The sequence below is a fragment of the Pseudophryne corroboree genome, chromosome 8 (assembly GCF_028390025.1).
Source record: "Pseudophryne corroboree isolate aPseCor3 chromosome 8, aPseCor3.hap2, whole genome shotgun sequence".
NCBI lineage: Eukaryota > Metazoa > Chordata > Amphibia > Anura > Myobatrachidae > Pseudophryne > Pseudophryne corroboree.
Window position 1 is genome coordinate 372,699,209 of NC_086451.1, and position 20,468 is coordinate 372,719,676.

Here is a 20,468-nt window from a genome sequence, read left to right on the forward strand (position 1 = left end):
AAATGATATGCGGCATGCCTATATTGTGTATAGCATTTCATATGCAGATACAGCCACAGTCTCACACAGTATATAGGCATGCTGCATATCATTTTAATCAGCAGAATCTGCTTGTGCATCCTAGCCACATAGCAATGCAAATAAGATGCATTTTCATAAAAAAGGTGCCCAACGTTAGCATTGAGGCAAGATTTATGAGTACACATCTGTATCCAAGCAGAGGCAGAGGTCACAGTGTTAGTGGAAGTGTGAGTTCCGTGTGCATGTGAGTGGGTTGGTTGTGCAGTAGTGTTCGGAATATGTGTAAGGAGCATTATGTGTGTCATGTAAAAATAAGAATTTACTTACCGATAATTCTATTTCTCATAGTCCGTAGTGGATGCTGGGAACTCCGTAAGGACCATGGGGAATAGCGGCTCCGCAGGAGACTGGGCACAAAAAGTAAAAGCTTTAGACTAGCTGGTGTGCACTGGCTCCTCCCCCTATGACCCTCCTCCAAGCCTCAGTTAAGATACTGTGCCCGGACGAGCGTACATAATAAGGAAGGATCTTGAATCCCGGGTAAGACTCATACCAGCCACACCAATCACACCGTACAACTCGTGATCTGAACCCAGTTAACAGTATGATAACCGTAGGAGCCTCTGAAAAGATGGCTTCCAACAATAAACAACCCGATTTGTTTGTAACAATAACTATATACAAGTATTGCAGACAATCCGCACTTGGGATGGGCGCCCAGCATCCACTACGGACTATGAGAAATAGAATTATCGGTAAGTAAATTCTTATTTTCTCTGACGTCCTAGTGGATGCTGGGAACTCCGTAAGGACCATGGGGATTATACCAAAGCTCCCAAACGGGCGGGAGAGTGCGGATGACTCTGCAGCACCGAATGAGAGAACTCCAGGTCCTCCTCAGCCAGGGTATCAAATTTGTAGAATTTAGCAAACGTGTTTGCCCCTGACCAAGTAGCTGCTCGGCAAAGTTGTAAAGCCGAGACCCCTCGGGCAGCCGCCCAAGATGAGCCCACCTTCCTTGTGGAATGGGCTTTTACAGATTTTGGCTGTGGCAGGCCTGCCACAGAATGTGCAAGTTGAATTGTACTACAAATCCAACGAGCAATCGTCTGCTTAGAAGCAGGAGCACCCAGCTTGTTGGGTGCATACAGTATAAACAGCGAGTCAGATTTTCTGACTCCAGCCGTCCTGGAAACATATATTTTTAGGGCCCTGACTACGTCCAGCAACTTGGAGTCCTCCAAGTCCCTAGTAGCCACAGGTACCACAATAGGTTGATTCATGTGAAACGCTGAAACCACCTTAGGGAGAAATTGAGGACGAGTCCTCAATTCCGCCCTATCCGAATGAAATATCAGGTAAGGGCTTTTATAGGATAAAGCCGCCAATTCTGATACGCGCCTGGCTGAAGCCAGGGCCAACAACATTACCACTTTCCATGTGAGATATTTCAAATCCACTGTGGCAAGTGGTTCAAACCAATGTGATTTTAGGAACCCTAAAACTACATTGAGATCCCAAGGTGCCACTGGAGGCACAAAAGGAGGCTGTATATGCAGTACCCCTTTGACAAACGTCTGAACTTCAGGCACTGAAGCCAGTTCTTTCTGGAAGAAGATCGACAGGGCCGAAATTTGAACCTTAATGGATCCTAATTTTAGGCCCATAGACAATCCTGCTTGCAGGAAATGTAGGAAACGACCCAGTTGAAATTCCTCCGTAGGGGCCTTCTTGGCCTCACACCACGCAACATATTTTCGCCAAATGCGATGATAATGTTTTGCAGTTACATCCTTCCTGGCCTTGATCAGGGTAGGGATGACTTCATCTGGAATGCCTTTTTCCTTCAGGATCCGGCGTTCAACCGCCATGCCGTCAAACGCAGCCGCGGTAAGTCTTGGAACAGACAAGGTCCCTGCTGGAGCAGGTCCTTCCTTAGAGGTAGAGACCACGGGTCCTCCGTGAGCATCTCTTGCAGCTCCGGGTACCAAGTTCTTCTTGGCCAATCCGGAGCCACGAGTATCGTTCTTACTCCTCTCCTTCTTATGATTCTCAGTACTTTTGGTATGAGAGGAAGAGGAGGGAACACATATACCGACTGGAACACCCACGGAGTTACCAGAGCGTCCACCGCTATTGCCTGAGGGTCCCTTGACCTGGCGCAATATCTGTCCAGTTTCTTGTTGAGACGGGACGCCATCATGTCCACCTTTGGTTTTTCCCAACGGTTTACAATCACTTGGAAGACTTCTGGATGAAGTCCCCACTCCCCCGGGTGGAGGTCGTGTCTGCTGAGGAAGTCTGCTTCCCAGTTGTCCACTCCCGGAATGAACACTGCTGACAGTGCTATCACATGATTTTCCGCCCAGCGGAGAATCCTTGCAGCTTCTGCCATTGCCCCCCTGCTTCTTGTGCCGCCCTGTCTGTTTACGTGGGCGACCGCCGTGATGTTGTCCGACTGGATCAATACCGATTGACCCTGAAGCAGAGGCCTTGCTTGACTTAGGGCATTGTAAATGGCCCTTAGCTCTAGGATATTTATGTGAAGAGACGTTTCCATGCTTGACCACAAGCCCTGGAAATTTCTTCCCTGTGTGACTGCTCCCCAGCCTCTCAGGCTGGCATCCGTGGTTACCAGCATCCAATCCTGAATGCCGAATCTGCGGCCCTCTAGAAGATGAGCCTTCTGTAACCACCACAGGAGAGATACCCTTGTCCTTGGAGATAGGGTTATCCGCTGATGCATCTGAAGATGCGATCCGGACCATTTGTCCAGCAGATCCCACTGAAAGGTTCTTGCATGGAATCTTCCGAATGGAATCGCTTCGTAAGAAGCCACCATTTTTCCCAGGACTCTCGTGCACTGATGCACTGACACTTGTCCTGGTTTTAGGAGGTTCCTGACTAGCTCGGATAACTCCCTGGCCTTCTCCTCCGGGAGAAACACCTTTTTCTGGACTGTGTCCAGAATCATCCCTAGGAACAGTAGACGTGTTGTTGGAATCAGCTGTGATTTTGGGATATTTAGAATCCACCCGTGCTGACGTAGCACTACCTGAGATAGTGCTACTCCGACCTCTAACTGTTCCCTGGACCTTGCCCTTATCAGGAGATCGTCCAAGTAAGGGATAATTAATACGCCTTTTCTTCGAAGAAGAATCATCATTTCGGCCATTACCTTGGTAAAGACCCGTGGTGCCGTGGACAATCCAAACGGCAGCGTCTGAAACTGATGACAGTTTTGTATCACAAACCTGAGGTACCCTTGGTGAGAAGGGTAGATTGGGACATGGAGATAAGCATCCTTGATGTCTAGAGATACCATATAGTCCCCTTCTTCCAGGTTCGCTATCACTGCTCTGAGTGACTCCATCTTGAATTTGAACCTTTTTATGTAAGTGTTCAAAGATTTTAGATTTAAAATTGGTCTCACCGAGCCGTCCGGCTTCGGTACCACAAACAGCGTGGAATAGTACCCCTTTCCCTGTTGTAGGAGGGGTACCTTGATTATCACGTGCTGGGAATACAGCTTGTGAATAGCTTCCAATACTGCCTCCCTGTCGGAGGGAGACGTTGGTAGAGCAGACTTCAGGAACCGGCGAGGGGGAGACGTCTCGAATTCCAATTTGTACCCCTGTGATACTACCTGCAGGATCCAGGGGTCCACTTGCGAGTGAGCCCACTGCGCGCTGAAATTCTTGAGACGGCCCCCCACCGTGCCCGAGTCTGCTTGCAGAGCCCCAGCGTCATGCTGAGGACTTGGCAGAAGCGGGGGAGGGCTTCTGCTCTTGGGAAGAGGCTGCATGGTGCAGTCTTTTTCCCCTTCCTCTGCCCCGGGGCAGGAACGAGCGGCCTTTTTCCCTCTTGCCCTTATAGGGACAAAAGGACTGGGTTTGAAAAGACGGTGTCTTTTTCTGCTGAGAGGTGACCTGGGGTAAAAAGGTGGATTTTCCAGCCGTTGCCGTGGCCACCAGGTCCGATAGACCAACCCCAAATAACTCCTCCCCTTTATACGGCAATACTTCCATATGTCGTTTGGAATCCGCATCACCTGACCACTGTCGCGTCCATAACGTTCTTCTGGCAGAAATGGACATCGCACTTACTCTGGATGCCAGGGTGCAAATATCCCTCTGTGCATCTCGCATATATAGTAATGCATCCTTTAAATGCTCTATAGTTAATAATATACTGTCCCTATCCAGGGTATCAATATTTTCAGTCAGGGAATCCGACCAAGCCACTCCAGCGCTGCACATCCAGGCTGAGGCGATCGCTGGTCGCAGTATAACACCGGTATGTGTGTATATACCTTTGAAGATATTTTCCAGCCTTCTATCAGCTGGTTCCTTGAGAGCGGCCGTATCAGGAGACGGTAACGCCACTTGCGCTTTATCACACACCTCATTTAATTCATCTGACTCAGGAAAAACCACTGGTAGTTTTTTCACACCCCACATAATACCCTTTTTTGTGGTACTTGTAGTGTCAGAAATGTTCAATGCCTCCTTCATTGCCGTGATCATGTAACGTGTGGCCCTACTGGACATTACGTTTGTCTCGTCACCGTCGACACTGGATTCAGTATCCGTGTCAGGGTCTGTGTCGACCATCTGAGGTAACGGGCGTTTTAGCGCCCTTGACGGTGTCTGAGACGCCTGAACAGGCACTAATTGATTTGTCGGCTGTCTCATGTCGTCAACAGTTTTTTGCAAAGTGCTGACATTGTCACGTAATTCTTTAATTACTACCATCCAGTCAGGTGTCGACTCCCTAGGGGGTGACATCACTAACACAGGCAATTGCTCTGCTTCCACATCATTTTCCTCCTCATACATGTCGACACAATCGTACCGACACCCAGCACACACACAGGGAATGCTCTGATAGAGGACAGGACCCAACTAGCCCTTTGGGGAGACAGAGGGAGAGTTTGCCAGCACACACCAGAGCGCTATATATATACAGGGATAACCTTATATAAGTGTTACTCCCTGTTATAGCTGCTGTATTTATATATTAGCTGCCAATAGTGCCCCCCTCTCTGTTTTACCCTGTTTCTGTAGTGCAGGACTGCAGGGGAGAGTCAGGGAGCCGTCCTTCCAGCGGAGCTGTGAAAGAAAATGGCGCTTGTGTGCTGAGGAGAAAGGCTCCGCCCCCTTCACGGCGGCCTTTTCTCCCGCTTTTTTCAGGAAACTGGCAGGGGATAAATGCATCCATATAGCCCAGGAGCTATATGTGATGCATTTTTTTTAGCCATATAAGGTTTTTATATCGTTTTTATTGCGTCTCAGGGCGCTCCCCCCCCAGCGCCCTGCACCCTCAGTGACCAGAGTGTGAAGTGTGCTGAGAGCAATGGCGCACAGCTGCAGTGCTGTGCGCTACCTTATTTGAAGACAGGAACGTCTTCTGCCGCCGCTTTCTCCGGACCTCTTCGCTCTTCTGGCTCTGTAAGGGGGCTGGCGGCGCGGCTCCGGGACCCATCCAGGCTGAACCTGTGATCGTCCCTCTGGAGCTAATGTCCAGTAGCCAAGAAGCCCAAGGTCTGCAGTCAGGTGAGTTCGCTTCTTCTCCCCTTAGTCCCACGATGCAGTGAGCCTGTTGCCAGCAGGACTCACTGAAAATAAAAAAACCTATTTAAACTTTTACTTCTAAGCAGCTCAGGAGAGCCACCTAGCTTGCACCCTTCTCGTTCGGGCACAAAAATCTAACTGAGGCTTGGAGGAGGGTCATAGGGGGAGGAGCCAGTGCACACCAGCTAGTCTAAAGCTTTTACTTTTTGTGCCCAGTCTCCTGCGGAGCCGCTATTCCCCATGGTCCTTACGGAGTTCCCAGCATCCACTAGGACGTCAGAGAAAATGCATTAATAATGTGCAACACATGTGTAAGGGGCACTATGTGTGTCATTATGTGTATAAGGGAATTAATAATGTGTGGCATATGTGTAACAGGGTACTACTGTATGTGTGTCATTATGTGTATAGGGGCACTAATAATGTGCAGCAAATGTGTAGGGGGCACTATGTGTCATTATGTGTATAAGGGCATTAATAATGTGCGGCATATATGTAAGGGACATTATGTGTAAAAGGGCATTAATAAAGGTTGTCATAATGTGTAAGGCACATTATGTTTATAAGGACATTAATAATGAGTAAGGGGCATTACTGTGTGGAATTATGTGTATAAATGCATTACTAATGTGTGGCATTATGTGTATAGGGTGCTCTACTATGTGGCGCTGCGTATAGAAAGGGCACTACTGTGTCATCTAATATGAATAAAGAGCAATAGGGTGTGGTGTAATGTGAATAAGGAGCAATTCAATGTGATGTTATGTGAATAAGGGGCTCTACTGTGAGGAGTAATGTTTATAAGGTAAAGTAATACTACTGTGGGATGTAATATGAATTATGGACACTATCGCATGATCAAATGTGAATAAAGTTGCAGTACTGTGTGGCGTAATTGGAATTGGGGTCACTATTGTGTGGCCATGCCCCTTGCCAGCAAAAACACACCCTTTTTGGGCTGTGCGCCAAATGTGCGAACTGTTCCTATTTAAAATATAGGGGGCACAAACACCAAAATAAGGACTGCTATGGGTGAGGGGTGATGGTGCTGGGAAAGAGGTGCAACCAGTGGTGGTGCTAGGGGGCACCAGCCAAAATCTTGCCTAGGGCATCATATTGGTTAGGGCCGGCCCTGAGTGCCCCCCCTCTCTTTTTAACCCTTTGAGGCTGCAAACTACAGGGGAGAGCCTGGGGAGCTGTCTTTCAGCAGCACTGTGAAGAGAAAATGGCGCCAGTGTGCTGAGGGAGATAGCTCCGCCCCTTTTTCGCGGACTTTTCTCCCGCTTTTTATGGATTCTGGCAGGGGTATTTATCACATATATAGCCTCTGGGGCTATATATTGTGATATATTTGCCAGCCAAGGTGTTTTTATTGCTGCTCAGGGCGCCCCCCCCCCCAGCGCCCTGCACCCTCAGTGACCGGAGAGTGAAGTGTGCATGAGGAGCAATGGCGCACAGCTGCAGTGCTGTGCGCTACCTTGATGAGGACTGATGTCTTCTGCCGCCGATTTTCCGGACCTCTTCTTGCTTCTGGCTCTGTAATGGGGACGGCGGCGCGGCTCCGGGAACGAACACCAAGGCCAGTTCCATGCGGTCGATCCCTCTGGAGCTAATGGTGTCCAGTAGCCTAAGAAGCCCAAGCTAGCTGCAAGCAGGTAGGTTCGCTTCTTCTCCCCTTAGTCCCTCGATGCAGTGAGCCTGCTGCCAGCAGGTCTCACTGTAAAATAAAAAACCTAAAATAAACTTTCTTTCTAGGAGCTCAGGAGAGCCCCTAGTGTGCATCCAGCTCGGCCGGGCACAGAAATCTAACTGAGGCTTGGAGGAGGGTCATAGTGGGAGGAGCCAGTGCACACTAGGTAGTCTAAAAGCTTTCTTTTAGTTGTGCCCAGTCTCCTGCGGAGCCGCTATTCCCCATGGTCCTTTCGGAGTTCCCAGCATCCAGTAGGACGTTAGAGAAACCAGGAGTGTACATTTGCACTTTTAAATCTTGCGGCCAGAACCGTACAGTGGCCCTCATTCCGAGTTGTTCGCTCGCTAGCTGCTTTTAGCAGCATTGCACACGCTAGGCCGCCGCCCTCTGGGAGTGTATCTTATCTTAGCAGAATAGCGAACGAAAGATTAGCAGAACTGCTACTAAATAATTCTTTGCAGTTTCTGAGTAGCTCCGGACCTACTCACAGATTGCGATCAGCTCAGTCCGTTTAGATCCTGGTTTGACGTCACAAACACGCCCTGCGTTCGGCCAGCCACTCCCCCATTTCTCCAGACACTCCCGCGTTTTTCCCTGACACATCTGCTGTTTTTTGCAAACGTTGGGAAAACGCAGAGTTGCCACCCAGAAACGGCCGTTCCTGTCAATCATTCATCAATCAGCAGTGCGACTGAATAGCGCCGCAGAAGCCACAGCAAATCTGCTAAGTTTTGTGTTAAATGACTAAGCACATGCGCCCTGCGTGCCTTGCACATGCGCAATTTGCAACAAATCGCAGCATAGCGAAAATCGGCAACGATCGAACAACTCGGAATGACCCCCAGTGTCGGCTTTATTATACCCCATAGTGTCATCTGAAATCATACACATTGGGCGGTATTCAAAGGATATATCACGCCCAATTTCCTTTCTAAAGTGATCCCTGTTATCCATCATGTTTAGCTGTGTAAAGGGTTGGGTGCCTAGTTACCCCGGGGTAGCGAGCAGAATTGATTATACAACGCCCCCGAGGGCAGAAACAGAACAGGTGTGGAAGGGAGTGAAAAGAATTGAATACCGCCAAATGTGTCTAGAACTTAACATATTTATCAACCTTACACGGCTAACAACTCTTTCTTTTAGTCTTGTGAATGTCTTAACATGCCAGGTGCATATTATGGTTGGACAAGAAATCACAAGCTGGGGTACAAATCTTCAGTGACATCTGCATACTCTTATTTCTATAATCTCTGCAGTGCTGTAAACATTAATCAGGATTTTAGACTATTACGATTCAGATGGATTATCACACCTCAAACGTGTTGAGTACATGCTGGCAGACATCCATGACTTCAGTGAGGCCTTTCCTGAACGGCTCAACTGCTGGCAGCCCATCTGGAAGAGCATGAAAGAAGTATAGGTTACAGTGGTCAGACATGAAGAGCCACGGCTGTTACCAGTTCACGATGTGCAGAAATATGGCAGCACTAAGGGGGCAACTGAAGTTTTCTGGGAAAACATATATGGTTACATTTGGAGAAGAGAGGTAGGCAGTTTAGGGAGAGTTAGTTTAGTTGTTATGCCTCAAGCCTATATCCATAGCCGGCATGACCTGAACCCTCAGTTGTCCAACCCTTCAAGTTCTAAATGTACAATCTTGAATACATGGTGACAGAGACTAAGGTGAAGAGGGGAGCGTGTCACACAAATACACAGAATAAGTAGGGGGTGCGCTGCCACCTTCAGGTACATACTTCGCGTCTGGATGCGGAAATTGATTTTGCTCTCAGACGGATGGGTTATGCTGTATCCGCAGAACTCTATTTCTGGGCTAAAAATGGAAGAGCAAAAGAAAATCGGAAGTCAAATATTGTGTATTATAAACATGAATTGCTTAAAAAAGCTCATAATAAAACTATAAAATCAATTTGAATCTCATGTTATACAGTATCCATCTATAGTAACCACAGATATAGAAATGTATTTACATTGGTCACGTTACAGGCACAGATGTGTCCTAATACACTATTGCTGCAGTCGCGCCAAACATTCCTTCTCAGCACGCCATGTCCCGTGTGACTTGTCTTGCACAAAGCATCTTTTTCAGGCAAATGTGCATCTTAATTGCAATTCAAAGTGCTACAATACCCCCAGTGGTGAATTTTCCATTAGGCACGAGGCAGGTGCCTAGGGGCAGCATTTCGATGCTTGTGTTGGTACTGTCAGCCCAAAAAGTACCAGTAACTGCAAATTATTTCCTCTGTGCTGTACCATATGCCATCTTGAATGAGTGCAAATGGGTAGGACATGCGCATTCTGCCCCTGTAAGCTGTCCTACTTAGTAAATATGTATACATACATAAAATAAAAAAATTCAGCTGCTTTTTTCTTCTTATTCTATTACATTACTGTTGTGCCCCCCCCCCCCCCCCCCTAATACAGCGACCATGGCTTTTTTTCACGCCAGGTTGAGTTGTTCTTTCTATACAGATTCAGACTCAGTGGCACACAGATATACTGTACAAGGGTCAGATATCTAATTACTCAGTGCTTTCTCGTTAAGCAGTTTGGTCACAGGGTCACAGGAACATCTGCCAACACCAACAGCTGATTTACGTACTGCCCAAAGTGGCTGTGGTAGGGACACAGGAATAGTTTGTTCACGTCCCCCTAATGTCACGTTTATTAATAACATATTGCAAATAAGCCTTTATACAGTCTGTACAATAAAAGTTGGGTTTGATAACACTGCATGACAGGTACATTTTAAGCTGTCTGCAAGCATGTCAAGTAATAATGGGATCCCAGACCTTGTTCTGTAAACCTGGGCCACCAACGTCCCACAATGTACATCCAAAGTAGGACTGGCCATCCTGGTCCGACGTGCCATCAGCCCAGAGGGAGGCGGTAGCTCTGCCATAGAATAGGCCTTCTGGAGGAAGCTTAGGGTCTCAAGGGTTACACATACATACATACATACATACATACATACATACATACATACACTCTATATCATGGCTATGATGAAAATGAAAGATAATGCTGCTGCGTTAAAGTTTGTGAACAGCTCTGCTGAGAAACTCTCTCACTTGTATAATAACTGGTCCCTTAAACAGAACAGCTGAAACAAGAAATCTTTTTGCCGCTATAACAAATGCTGGGACAAGGAATACTGCTGCTGAAACAAAGGTTTTTTTCAGTAATTGAAAACAGGAAAATATAATGTTGCATACTAAAATTACACTACCAGTTCTCTCTTATACCTACGAGTCAGTCAATGGGGTCAATTTTCTAAAAATAGGATTTTGGTACTCACCGTTAAATCCTTTTCTCCTAGTCCGTAGAGGATGCTGGGGACTCCAAAAGGACCATGGGGTATAGACGGGATCCACAGCAGCTTGGGCACACTAAAAAGACTTAAGACTGGGTGTGAACTGGCTCCTCCCTCTATGCCCCTCCTCCAGACCTCAGTTATAGGAACTGTGCCCAGGAGAGACGGACATTACAAGGAAAGATTTTTGTCTTAACTAAGGGCTACCAAATTACCAGCCCACACCATAAACATACCGTACAACCGGAATAACGCCAAACCAGATAACAGTATGCATAAAACTCCAGCAACCAGCTGTAACAAACCAATACACAAGTCGTGTATAAACTAACTTAACCAGTAAGAAAATATATAATGCAAGTAATAGTCCGCACTGGGACGGGCGCCCAGCATCCTCTACGGACTAGGAGAAAAGGATTTAACAGTGAGTACCAAAATCCTATTTTCTCTTACGTCCTAGAGGATGCTGGGGACTCCAAAAGGACCACAAGGATTATACCAAAGCTCCAGAACGGGCGGGAGAGTGCGGACGACTCTGCAGCACCGACTGAGCAAACGCCAGGTCCTCATCGGCCAGGGTATCGAACTTATAGAATTTAGCAAAAAAGTGTTCGAACCCGACCAAGTAGCAGCTCGGCAAAGCTGTAGTGCCGAAACACCTCGGGCAGCCGCCCAAGATGAGCCCACCTTTCTGGTAGAATGGGCTTTAACCGACTTCGGCACCGGCAACCCCACCGAAGAATGAGCTTGCTGGATCGTACTACAAATCCAGCGTGCAATAGTCTGTTTTGACGCGGGATGACCAACCTTGTTGGCCGCATACAAAACAAACAACGCTTCAGTTTTCCTAGTAACAGCTGTCCTAGAAACGTAAACTTTTAACGCTCTTATAACATCCAGAGATTTTGTAATCGTCACTTCTTCTGTAGCTACCGGAACCACAATAGGTTGGTTAATGTGAAATGACGAAACCACCTTCGGTAGAAATTGTTGACGAGTCCTCAATTCCGCCCTATCCGCATGAAAAATCAAGTACGGACTCTTATGAGATAAAGCTGCCAATTCCGATACTCGCCTGGCAGATGCCAGCGCCAAAAGCATAACTACCTTCCAAGTGAGAAATTTTAATTCAACCGTCCGCAAAGGTTCAAACCAGGAAGACATGAGGAACCGTAAGACGACATTAAGGTCCCATGGCGCTACAGACGGTACAAACGGTGGATTGATATGCATTACACCCTTTACAAAAGTCTGAACCTCTGGGAGGGCAGCTAACTCTTTTTGAAAGAAAATAGACAAAGCCGAAATTTGCACTTTGATGGAACCCAATTTCAGGCCTGCATCTACACCCGCCTGTAAAAAGTGGAGAAAACGACCCAAGTGAAAATCCTCCGCAGGAGCCTTTTTAACCTCACACCAGGAAACATATTTCCTCCAGATACGGTGATAGTGTGTCGCCGTAACCTCTTTCCTAGCCTTAATGAGAGTTGGAATGACCTCCCTGGGAATACCCTTACGAGCTAAGTCTGGCGCTCCACCTCCATGCCGTCAAACGCAGCCGCGGTAAGTCCGGAAACACGCATGGACCCTGTAACAACAGATCCTCTCTTAGAGGAAGCGGCCAAGGATCTTCCACCAGTAAGTCCTGAAGATCCGGGTACCAGGCCCTTCTTGGCCAGTCTGGGACGACAAGAATCGCCTGAACCCTTGCTTGACGAATGATCCCCAGCACCTTTGGAATGAGAGGAAGAGGAGGGAACACATACACCGACTGGAAGACCCACGGAGACACCAGGGCGTCCACCGCCGTGGCTTGTGGGTCCCTTGACCTGGAACAATACCTCGGGAGCTTCTTGTTGAGCGAAGACGCCATCATGTCTATCAACGGAATTCCCCAGCGTCTTGTCACTTCTGCAAATACCTCTTGGTGCAGAGCCCACTCTCCCGGATGGAGGTCATGTCTGCTGAGGAAATCCGCTTCCCAGTTGTCCACCCCCGGTAGGAAAACTGCTGACAGTGCGCTGACGTGTTGTTCCGCCCAGCAAAGTATCTTTGTGGCCTCCGCCATTGCTGCTCTGCTCCTCGTTCCACCTTGCCGGTTTATATGGGCCACCGCTGTGATGTTGTCTGACTGTACCAGGACCGGTCGACCCTGAAGAAGACTTCTTGCTTGGAGCAGGCCGTTGTAAATGGCTCTTAATTCTAGAACATTTATGTGGAGACAGGCTTCCTGGAGCGACCATTTTCCCTGGAAATTTCTTCCTTGGGTGACTGCGCCCCAGCCCCGGAGACTTGCATCTGTTGTCAGAAGTACCCAATCCTGGATACCGAATCGGCGTCCCCCCAGGAGGTGATGAGCTTGTAGCCACCACAGGAGAGAAATTCTGGCTCTCGGAGATAGACTTATCTTCCGGTGAATGTGTAGATGAGACCCGGACCATTTGCTCAGCAAGTCCCACTGAAACACGCGGACGTGAAATCTGCCGTATGGAATGGCTTCGTACGCCGCAACCATCTTCCCCAGAACCCGAGTACAATGATGGATCGACACACTCGTCGGCTTCAGAAGTACTCTGACCATCGTCTGCAATTCCAGAGCCTTTTCTTCTGGAAGGAATACCTTCTGTAACTCCATGTCCAGAATCATGCCCAGAAAAGGAAGCCGAGTGGTCGGAATCAACTGGGATTTCGGCAAATTGAGGACCCATCCGTGTTGTCGCAGAATCGATAGAGACAACTCTACACTTGTCAGCAATCGTTCCTTGGACCTCGCCTTTATCAGGAGATCGTCCAAGTACGGGATAATTGAAACCCCTTGTTTGCGAAGAAGAACCATCATTTCCGCCATGACCTTGGTGAAAATCCTCGGAGCCGAGGAAAGCCCAAACGGCAACGTCTGAAATTGGTAATGAGAATCCTGTATCGCAAACCTGAGGAAAGCCTGATGCGGAGGATATATCGGCACATGTAAGTAGGCATCCTTTATGTCGACTGACGCCATAAAATCCTCCGCCTCCAGGCTGGCAATCACCGCTCGAAGGGATTCCATCTTGAACCTGAAGACTTTCAAGTATGGATTGAGGGATTTTAGATTTAGAATTGGTCTGACCGAACCGTCCGGTTTCGGTACCACAAAGAGGCTCGAGTAGAACCCCTCCCCCCGCTGGGACGGAGGGACGGGAACAATGACCCTCTGTAGACGCAATATTTGAATGGCCGCCCGGACCACCTCCCTGTCCCGAAGAACCACTGGTAATGCCGAAATGAAGAACCGGTGAGGGGGCATATCCTGAAACTCCAGTTTGTATCCTTGAGACACTATTTCTAACACCCAAGGATCCAGGTCTGATTGAATCCAGACCTGGCTGAATACCTGAAGACGGCCCCCCATCGGTCCGGACTACCCCAGGGAAGCCCCAGCGTCATGCGGTGGATTTGGTAGCAGCCGGGGAGGACTTCTGGTCCTGTGCACCAGAGGTTGCAGGAATTTTTCTTCCCCGTCCTCTACCCTTTGAGGCGAGGAAAGACAAACCCTTTCCACGCCTGTATTTATTGTGACGAAAGGACTGCATTTGCTGATGTGGTGCCTTCTTCTGTTGTGTGGGAACATAAGGAAGAATAGAGGACTTACCCGCGGTCGAGACTAGGTCCGCCAGGCCGTCCCCAAACAAGACCGTACCTTTAAAGGGTAGAGCTTCCATAGACCTCTTGGAGTCGGCATCAGCATTCCATTGATGGATCCACAAGGCCCTCCTGGCAGATATCGACATGGCATTGGTCCTTGATCCCAAGAGACAGACGTCCCTTGCCGCGTCCTTCAGGTAATCTGCAGCGTCTTTAATATAACCAAGAGTTAGAAGGACATTATCTTTATCAAGCGTATCCATGTCACTAGCTAAATTCTCCACCCATTTAGCAATAGCACTACTCACCCATACCGACGCCACAGCAGGTCTGAGCAATGCACCCGTATTAGCGAAAATGGACTTCAGACACGTCTCCAACTTGCGATCCGCCGGATCCTTGAGAGCTGCCGTGTCAGGAGACGGAAGCGCCACCTTCTTAGACAAACGGGATAGAGCTTTATCAACGGTTGGAGATGTCTCCCATTTTACCTGTCATCAGAGGGAAAAGGATACGCCATAAGAATCCTCTTGGGAATCTGCCATTTCTTATCCGGCGATTCCCAAGCCTTTTCACAAAGAGTATTCATTTCATGAGAGGGGGAAAACTTTACCTCAGGTTTCTTCCCCTTGAATAAGCAAATTCTTGTTTCCTGCACCGCAGGTTCATCAGAAATCTGCAACACATCCTTTATAGCCACAATCATGTACTGAATACTCTTAACCAAACGTGGATGTAACGCCGCCTCAGTGAAATTGACCTCGGAATCAGAGTCCGTGTCGGTGTCCACCCACCTGAGTAAAAGGCCTCTTATGGGACCCGGATGGGGTCTGTACCTGAGATAAAGCCTCCTCCATAGATTTCTTCCACACCTGGGTCTGTGACTCAGACTTATCTAACCTCTTAGATAAAGAAGCTACATTGGAATTTATTGTAGTAAGGAGTGCTAGTAAATCAGGAGTCGGCTGCGTCGACAGTGATAGCTCTAGCCCCGCATCCCCACCTCCTATAACCTCCTCTGGAGAATAACATTCAGGTTCCAACATGTCGACACACAGTACCGACACCCACAACACCCAGAACCGTCCCAGCAAGGTGACAGGCCCACAATTCAGCCCAGAAGAGGAGACAGAGGGAGTATGCCAGCTCACACCCCAGCGCCTGTATTGGGACACAGAAGATTAAGTGTACCCAGCGCTGCCTTATAATTCACAACTGGTACCCCACTGGAGATGCCCCCTATACTTGCAGAAAACGTGGAGGTCCCGGCAGCGTCTCTCCCTCGGTGCTGTGTAGGGAGAAAATGGCGCGCGAGTGAGCCGCGGACCAAAGCTCCGGCCCCTTCCCGGCGGCTTCGGCCAGACAAATTTAAACATACAAAAAATGCCCGGCGGGGGTCTGTAATAATAAGAATTTACTTACCGATAATTCTATTTCTCGGAGTCCGTAGTGGATGCTGGGGTTCCTGAAAGGACCATGGGGAATAGCGGCTCCGCAGGAGACAGGGCACAAAAAGTAAAGCTTTAGGATCAGGTGGTGTGCACTGGCTCCTCCCCCTATGACCCTCCTCCAAGCCTCAGTTAGGATACTGTGCCCGGACGAGCGTACACAATAAGGAAGGATTTTGAATCCCGGGTAAGACTCATACCAGCCACACCAATCACACTGTACAACCTGTGATCTGAACCCAGTTAACAGTATGATAACAGCGGAGCCTCTGAAAAGATGGCTCACAACAATAATAACCCGATTTTTGTAACTATGTACAAGTAATGCAGATAATCCGCACTTGGGATGGGCGCCCAGCATCCACTACGGACTCCGAGAAATAGAATTATCGGTAAGTAAATTCTTATTTTCTCTATCGTCCTAGTGGATGCTGGGGTTCCTGAAAGGACCATGGGGATTATACCAAAGCTCCCAAACGGGCGGGAGAGTGCGGATGACTCTGCAGCACCGAATGAGAGAACTCCAGGTCCTCCTTAGCCAGGGTATCAAATTTGTAGGATTTTACAAACGTGTTTGCCCCTGACTAAATAGCCGCTCGGCAAAGTTGTAAAGCCGAGACCCCTCGGGCAGCCGCCCGAGATGAGCCCACCTTCCTTGTGGAATGGGCATTTACATATTTTGGCTGTGGCAGGCCTGCCACAGAATGTGCAAGCTGAATTGTATTACACATCCAACTAGCAATAGTCTGCTTAGAAGCAAGAGCACCCAGTTTGTTGGGTGCATACAGGATAACAGCAAGTCAGTTTTCCTGACTCCAGCCGTCCTGGAACCTATACTTTCAGGGCCCTGACAACATCCAGCAACTTGGAGTCCTCCAAGTCCCTAGTAGGCGCAAGGCACCACAATAAGCTGGTTCAGGTGAAACACTGACACCACCTTAGGGAGAGAACTGGGGACGAGTCCGCAGCTCTGCCCTGTCCGAATGGACAAACAGATATGGGCTTTTTTGAGAAAAAACCCACCAATTTGACACTCGCCTGGCCCAGGCCAGGGCCAAGAGCATGGTCACTTTTCATGTGAGATGCTTCAAATCCACAGATTTGACTGGTTTTAAACCAATGTGATTTGAGGAATCCCAGAACTACGTTGAGATCCCACAGTGCCACTGGAGGCACAAAAGGGGGTTGTATATGCAATACTCCCTTGACAAACTTCTGGACTTCAGGAACTGAAGCCAATTCTTTCTGGAAGAAAATCGACAGGGCCGAAATTTGAACCTTAATGGGCCCCAATTTGAGGCCCATAGACACTCCTGTTTGCAGGAAATGCAGGAATCGACCGAGTTGAAATTTCTTCGTGGGGCCTTCCTGGCCTCACACCACGCAACATATTTTCGCCACATGTGGTGATAATGTTGTGCGGTCACCTCCTTCCTGGCTTTGACCAGGGTAGGAATGACCTCTTCCGGAATGCCTTTTTCCCTTAGGATCCGGCGTTCCACCGCCATGCCGTCAAACGCAGCTGCGGTAAGTCTTGGAACAGACATGGTACTTGCTGAAGCAAGTCCCTTCTTAGCGGCAGAGGCCATAAGTCCTCTGTGAGCATCTCTTGAAGTTCCGGGTACCAAGTCCTTCTTGGCCAATCCGGAGCCATGAGTATAGTTCTTTCTCCTCTACGTCTTATAATTCTCAGTACCTTAGGTATGAGAAGCAGAGGAGGGAACACATACACCGACTGGTACACCCACGGTGTTACCAGAACGTCCACAGCTATTGCCTGAGGGTCTCTTGACCTGGCGCAATACCTGTCCCGTTTTTTGTTCAGACGGGACGCCATCATGTCCACCTTTGGTATTTCCCAACGGTTCACAATCATGTGGAAAAACTTCCCGATGAAGTTTCCACTCTCCCGGGTGGAGGTCGTGCCTGCTGAGGAAGTCTGCTTCCCAGTTTCCACTCCCGGAATGAAACACTGCTGACAGTGCTATCACATGATTTTCCGCCCAGCGAAAAGTCCTTGCAGTTTTTGCCATTGCCCTCCTGCTTCTTGTGCCGCCCTGTCTGTTTACGTGGGCGACTGCCGTGATGTTTTTCCCACTGGATCAATACCGGCTGACCTTGAAGCAGAGGTCTTGCTAAGCTTAGAGCATTATAAATTTACCCTTAGCTCCAGTATATTTATGTGGAGAAAAGTCTCCAGACTTGATCACACTCCCTGGAAATTTTTTCCATGTGCGACTGCTCCCCAGCCTCTCGGGCTGGCCTCCGTGGTCACCAGCATCCAATCCTGAATGCCGAATCTGCGGCCCTCTAGAAGATGAGCACTCTGTAACCACCACAGGAGAGACACCCTTGTCCTTGGATATAGGGTTATCCGCTGATGCATCTGAAGATGCGATCCGGACCATTTGTCCAGCAGATCCCACTGAAAAGTTCTTGCGTGAAATCTGCCGAATGGAATTGCTTCGTAGGAAGCCACCATTTTTACCAGGACCCTTGTGCAATGATGCACTGACACTTTTCCTGGTTTTAGGAGGTTCTTGACTAGCTCGGATAACTCCCTGGCTTTCTCTTCCGGGAGAAACACCTTTTTCTGGACTGTGTCCAGAATCATCCCTAGGCACAGCAGACGTGTCGTCAGGATCAGCTGCGATTTTGGAATATTTAGAATCCATCCGTGCTGTTGTAGCAGTATCCGAGATAGTGCTACTCCGACCTCCAACTGTTCCCTGGACTTTGCCCTTATCAGGAGATCGTCCAAGTAAGGGGTAATTAAGACGCCTTTTCTTCGAAGAAGAATCATCATTTCGGCCATTACCTTGGTAAAGACCCGGGGTGCCGTGGACAATCCAAACGGCAGCGTCTGAAACTGACAGTGACAGTTCTATACCACGAACCTGAGGTACCCTTAGTGAGAAGGGCAAATTTGGGACATGGAGGTAAGCATCCCTGATGTCCCGGGACACTATATAGTCCCCTTCTTCCTGGTTCGTTATCACTGCTCTAAGTGACTCCATCTTGATTTGAACCTTTGTAAGTGTTCAAATTTTTTTAGATTTAGAATAGGTCTCACCTAGCCTTCTGGCTTCAGTACCACAATATAGTGTGGAATAATACCCCTTTCCTTGTTGTAGGAGGGGTAATTTGATTATCACCTGCTGGGAATACAGCTTGTGAATTTTTTCCCATACTGCCTCCTTGTCGGAGGGATATAAAGCAGACTTCAGGAGCCTGCGAGGGGGAAACGTTTCGACATTCCAATCTGTACCCCTGGGATACTACTTGTAGGATCCAGGGGTCCTGTACGGTCCCAGCGTCATGCTGAGAGCTTGGCAGAAGCGGTGGAAGGCTTCTGTTCCTGGGAATGGGCTGCCTGCTGCAGTCTTCTTCCCTTTCCTCTATCCCTGGGCAAATATGACTCTTATAGGGACGAAAGGACTGAGGCTGAAAAGACGGTGTCTTTTTCTGCAGAGATGTGACTTAGGGTAAAAACGGTGGATTTTCCAGCAGTTGCCGTGGCCACCAGGTCCGATGGACCGACCCCAAATAACTCCTCTTCCTTTATACGGCAATACACCTTTGTGCCGTTTGGAATCTGCATCACCTGACCACTGTCGTGTCCATAAACATCTTCTGGCAGATATGGACATCGCACTTACTCTTGATGCCAGAGTGCAAATATCCCTCTGTGCATCTCGCATATATAGAAATGCATCCTTTAAATGCTCTATAGTCAATAAAATACTGTCCCTGTCAAGGGTATCAATCTTTTTAGTCAGGGAATCCGACCAAGCCACCCCAGCTCTGCACATCCAGGCTGAGGCGATCGCTGGTCGCAGTATAACACCAGTATGTGTGTATATACTTTTATATGATATTTTCCAGCCTCCTGTCAGCTGGCTCCTTGAGGACGGCCCTATCTATAGACGGTACCGCCACTTGTTTTGATAAGCGTGTGAGCGCCTTATCCACCCTAAGGGGTGTTTCCCAACGCGCCCTAACTTCTGGCGGGAAAGGGTATACCGCCAATAATTTTCTATCGGGTGGAACCCATGCATCATCACACACTTCATTTAATTTATCTGATTCAGGAAAAACTACAGGTAGTTTTTTCACATCCCACATAATACCCTCTTTTGTGGTACTTGTAGTATCAGAAATATGTAACACCTCCTTCATTGCCCTTAACGTGTGGCCCTAATAAGGAATACGTTTGTTTATTCACCGTCGACACTGGATTCCGTGTCTGTGTCGACCGACTAAGGTAAACGGGCGTTTTAAAACCCCTGACGGTGTTTTTGAGACGTCTGGACCGGTACTAATTGTTTGTCGGCCGTCTCATGTCGTCAACCGACCTTGCAGCGTGTTGACATTATCACGTAATTCCCTAAATAAGCCATCCATTCCGGTGTCGACTCCCTAGAGAGTGACATCACCATTACAGGCAATTGCTCCGCCTCCTCACCAACATCGTCCTCATACATGTCGAGACACACGTACCGACACACAGCACACACACAAGGAATGCTCTGATAGAGGACAGGACCCACTAGCCCTTTGGAGAGACAGAGGGAGAGTTTGCCAGCACACACCAAAAAACGCTATAATTATATAGGGACAACCTTTTATAAGTGTTTTCCCTTATAGCATCTTTTTATATATTTCTAACGCCAAATTAGTGCCCCCCCTCTCTGTTTTAACCCTGTTTCTGTAGTGCAGTGCAGGGGAGAGCCTGGGAGCCTTCCCTCCAGCCTTTCTGTGAGGGAAAATGGCGCTGTGTG

At 48.4% G+C, this 20,468-nt stretch overlaps 1 protein-coding gene across 1 annotated transcript in view; it reads right to left on the reverse strand.

The window, feature by feature from the left end:
• LOC134947817 (DNA-directed RNA polymerases I and III subunit RPAC2-like) overlaps window positions 1–20,468 on the reverse strand; it is a 32,505-nt gene that overhangs the window by 5,789 nt on the left and 6,248 nt on the right. The window contains exons 3-4 of the mRNA XM_063935688.1: window positions 9,039–9,115; window positions 8,597–8,679 (exon numbers count right to left, since the gene is read on the reverse strand). Coding sequence (XP_063791758.1) covers window positions 8,597–8,679; window positions 9,039–9,115 — 160 coding nt within the window. The remainder of the gene's footprint in view (window positions 1–8,596; window positions 8,680–9,038; window positions 9,116–20,468) is intronic.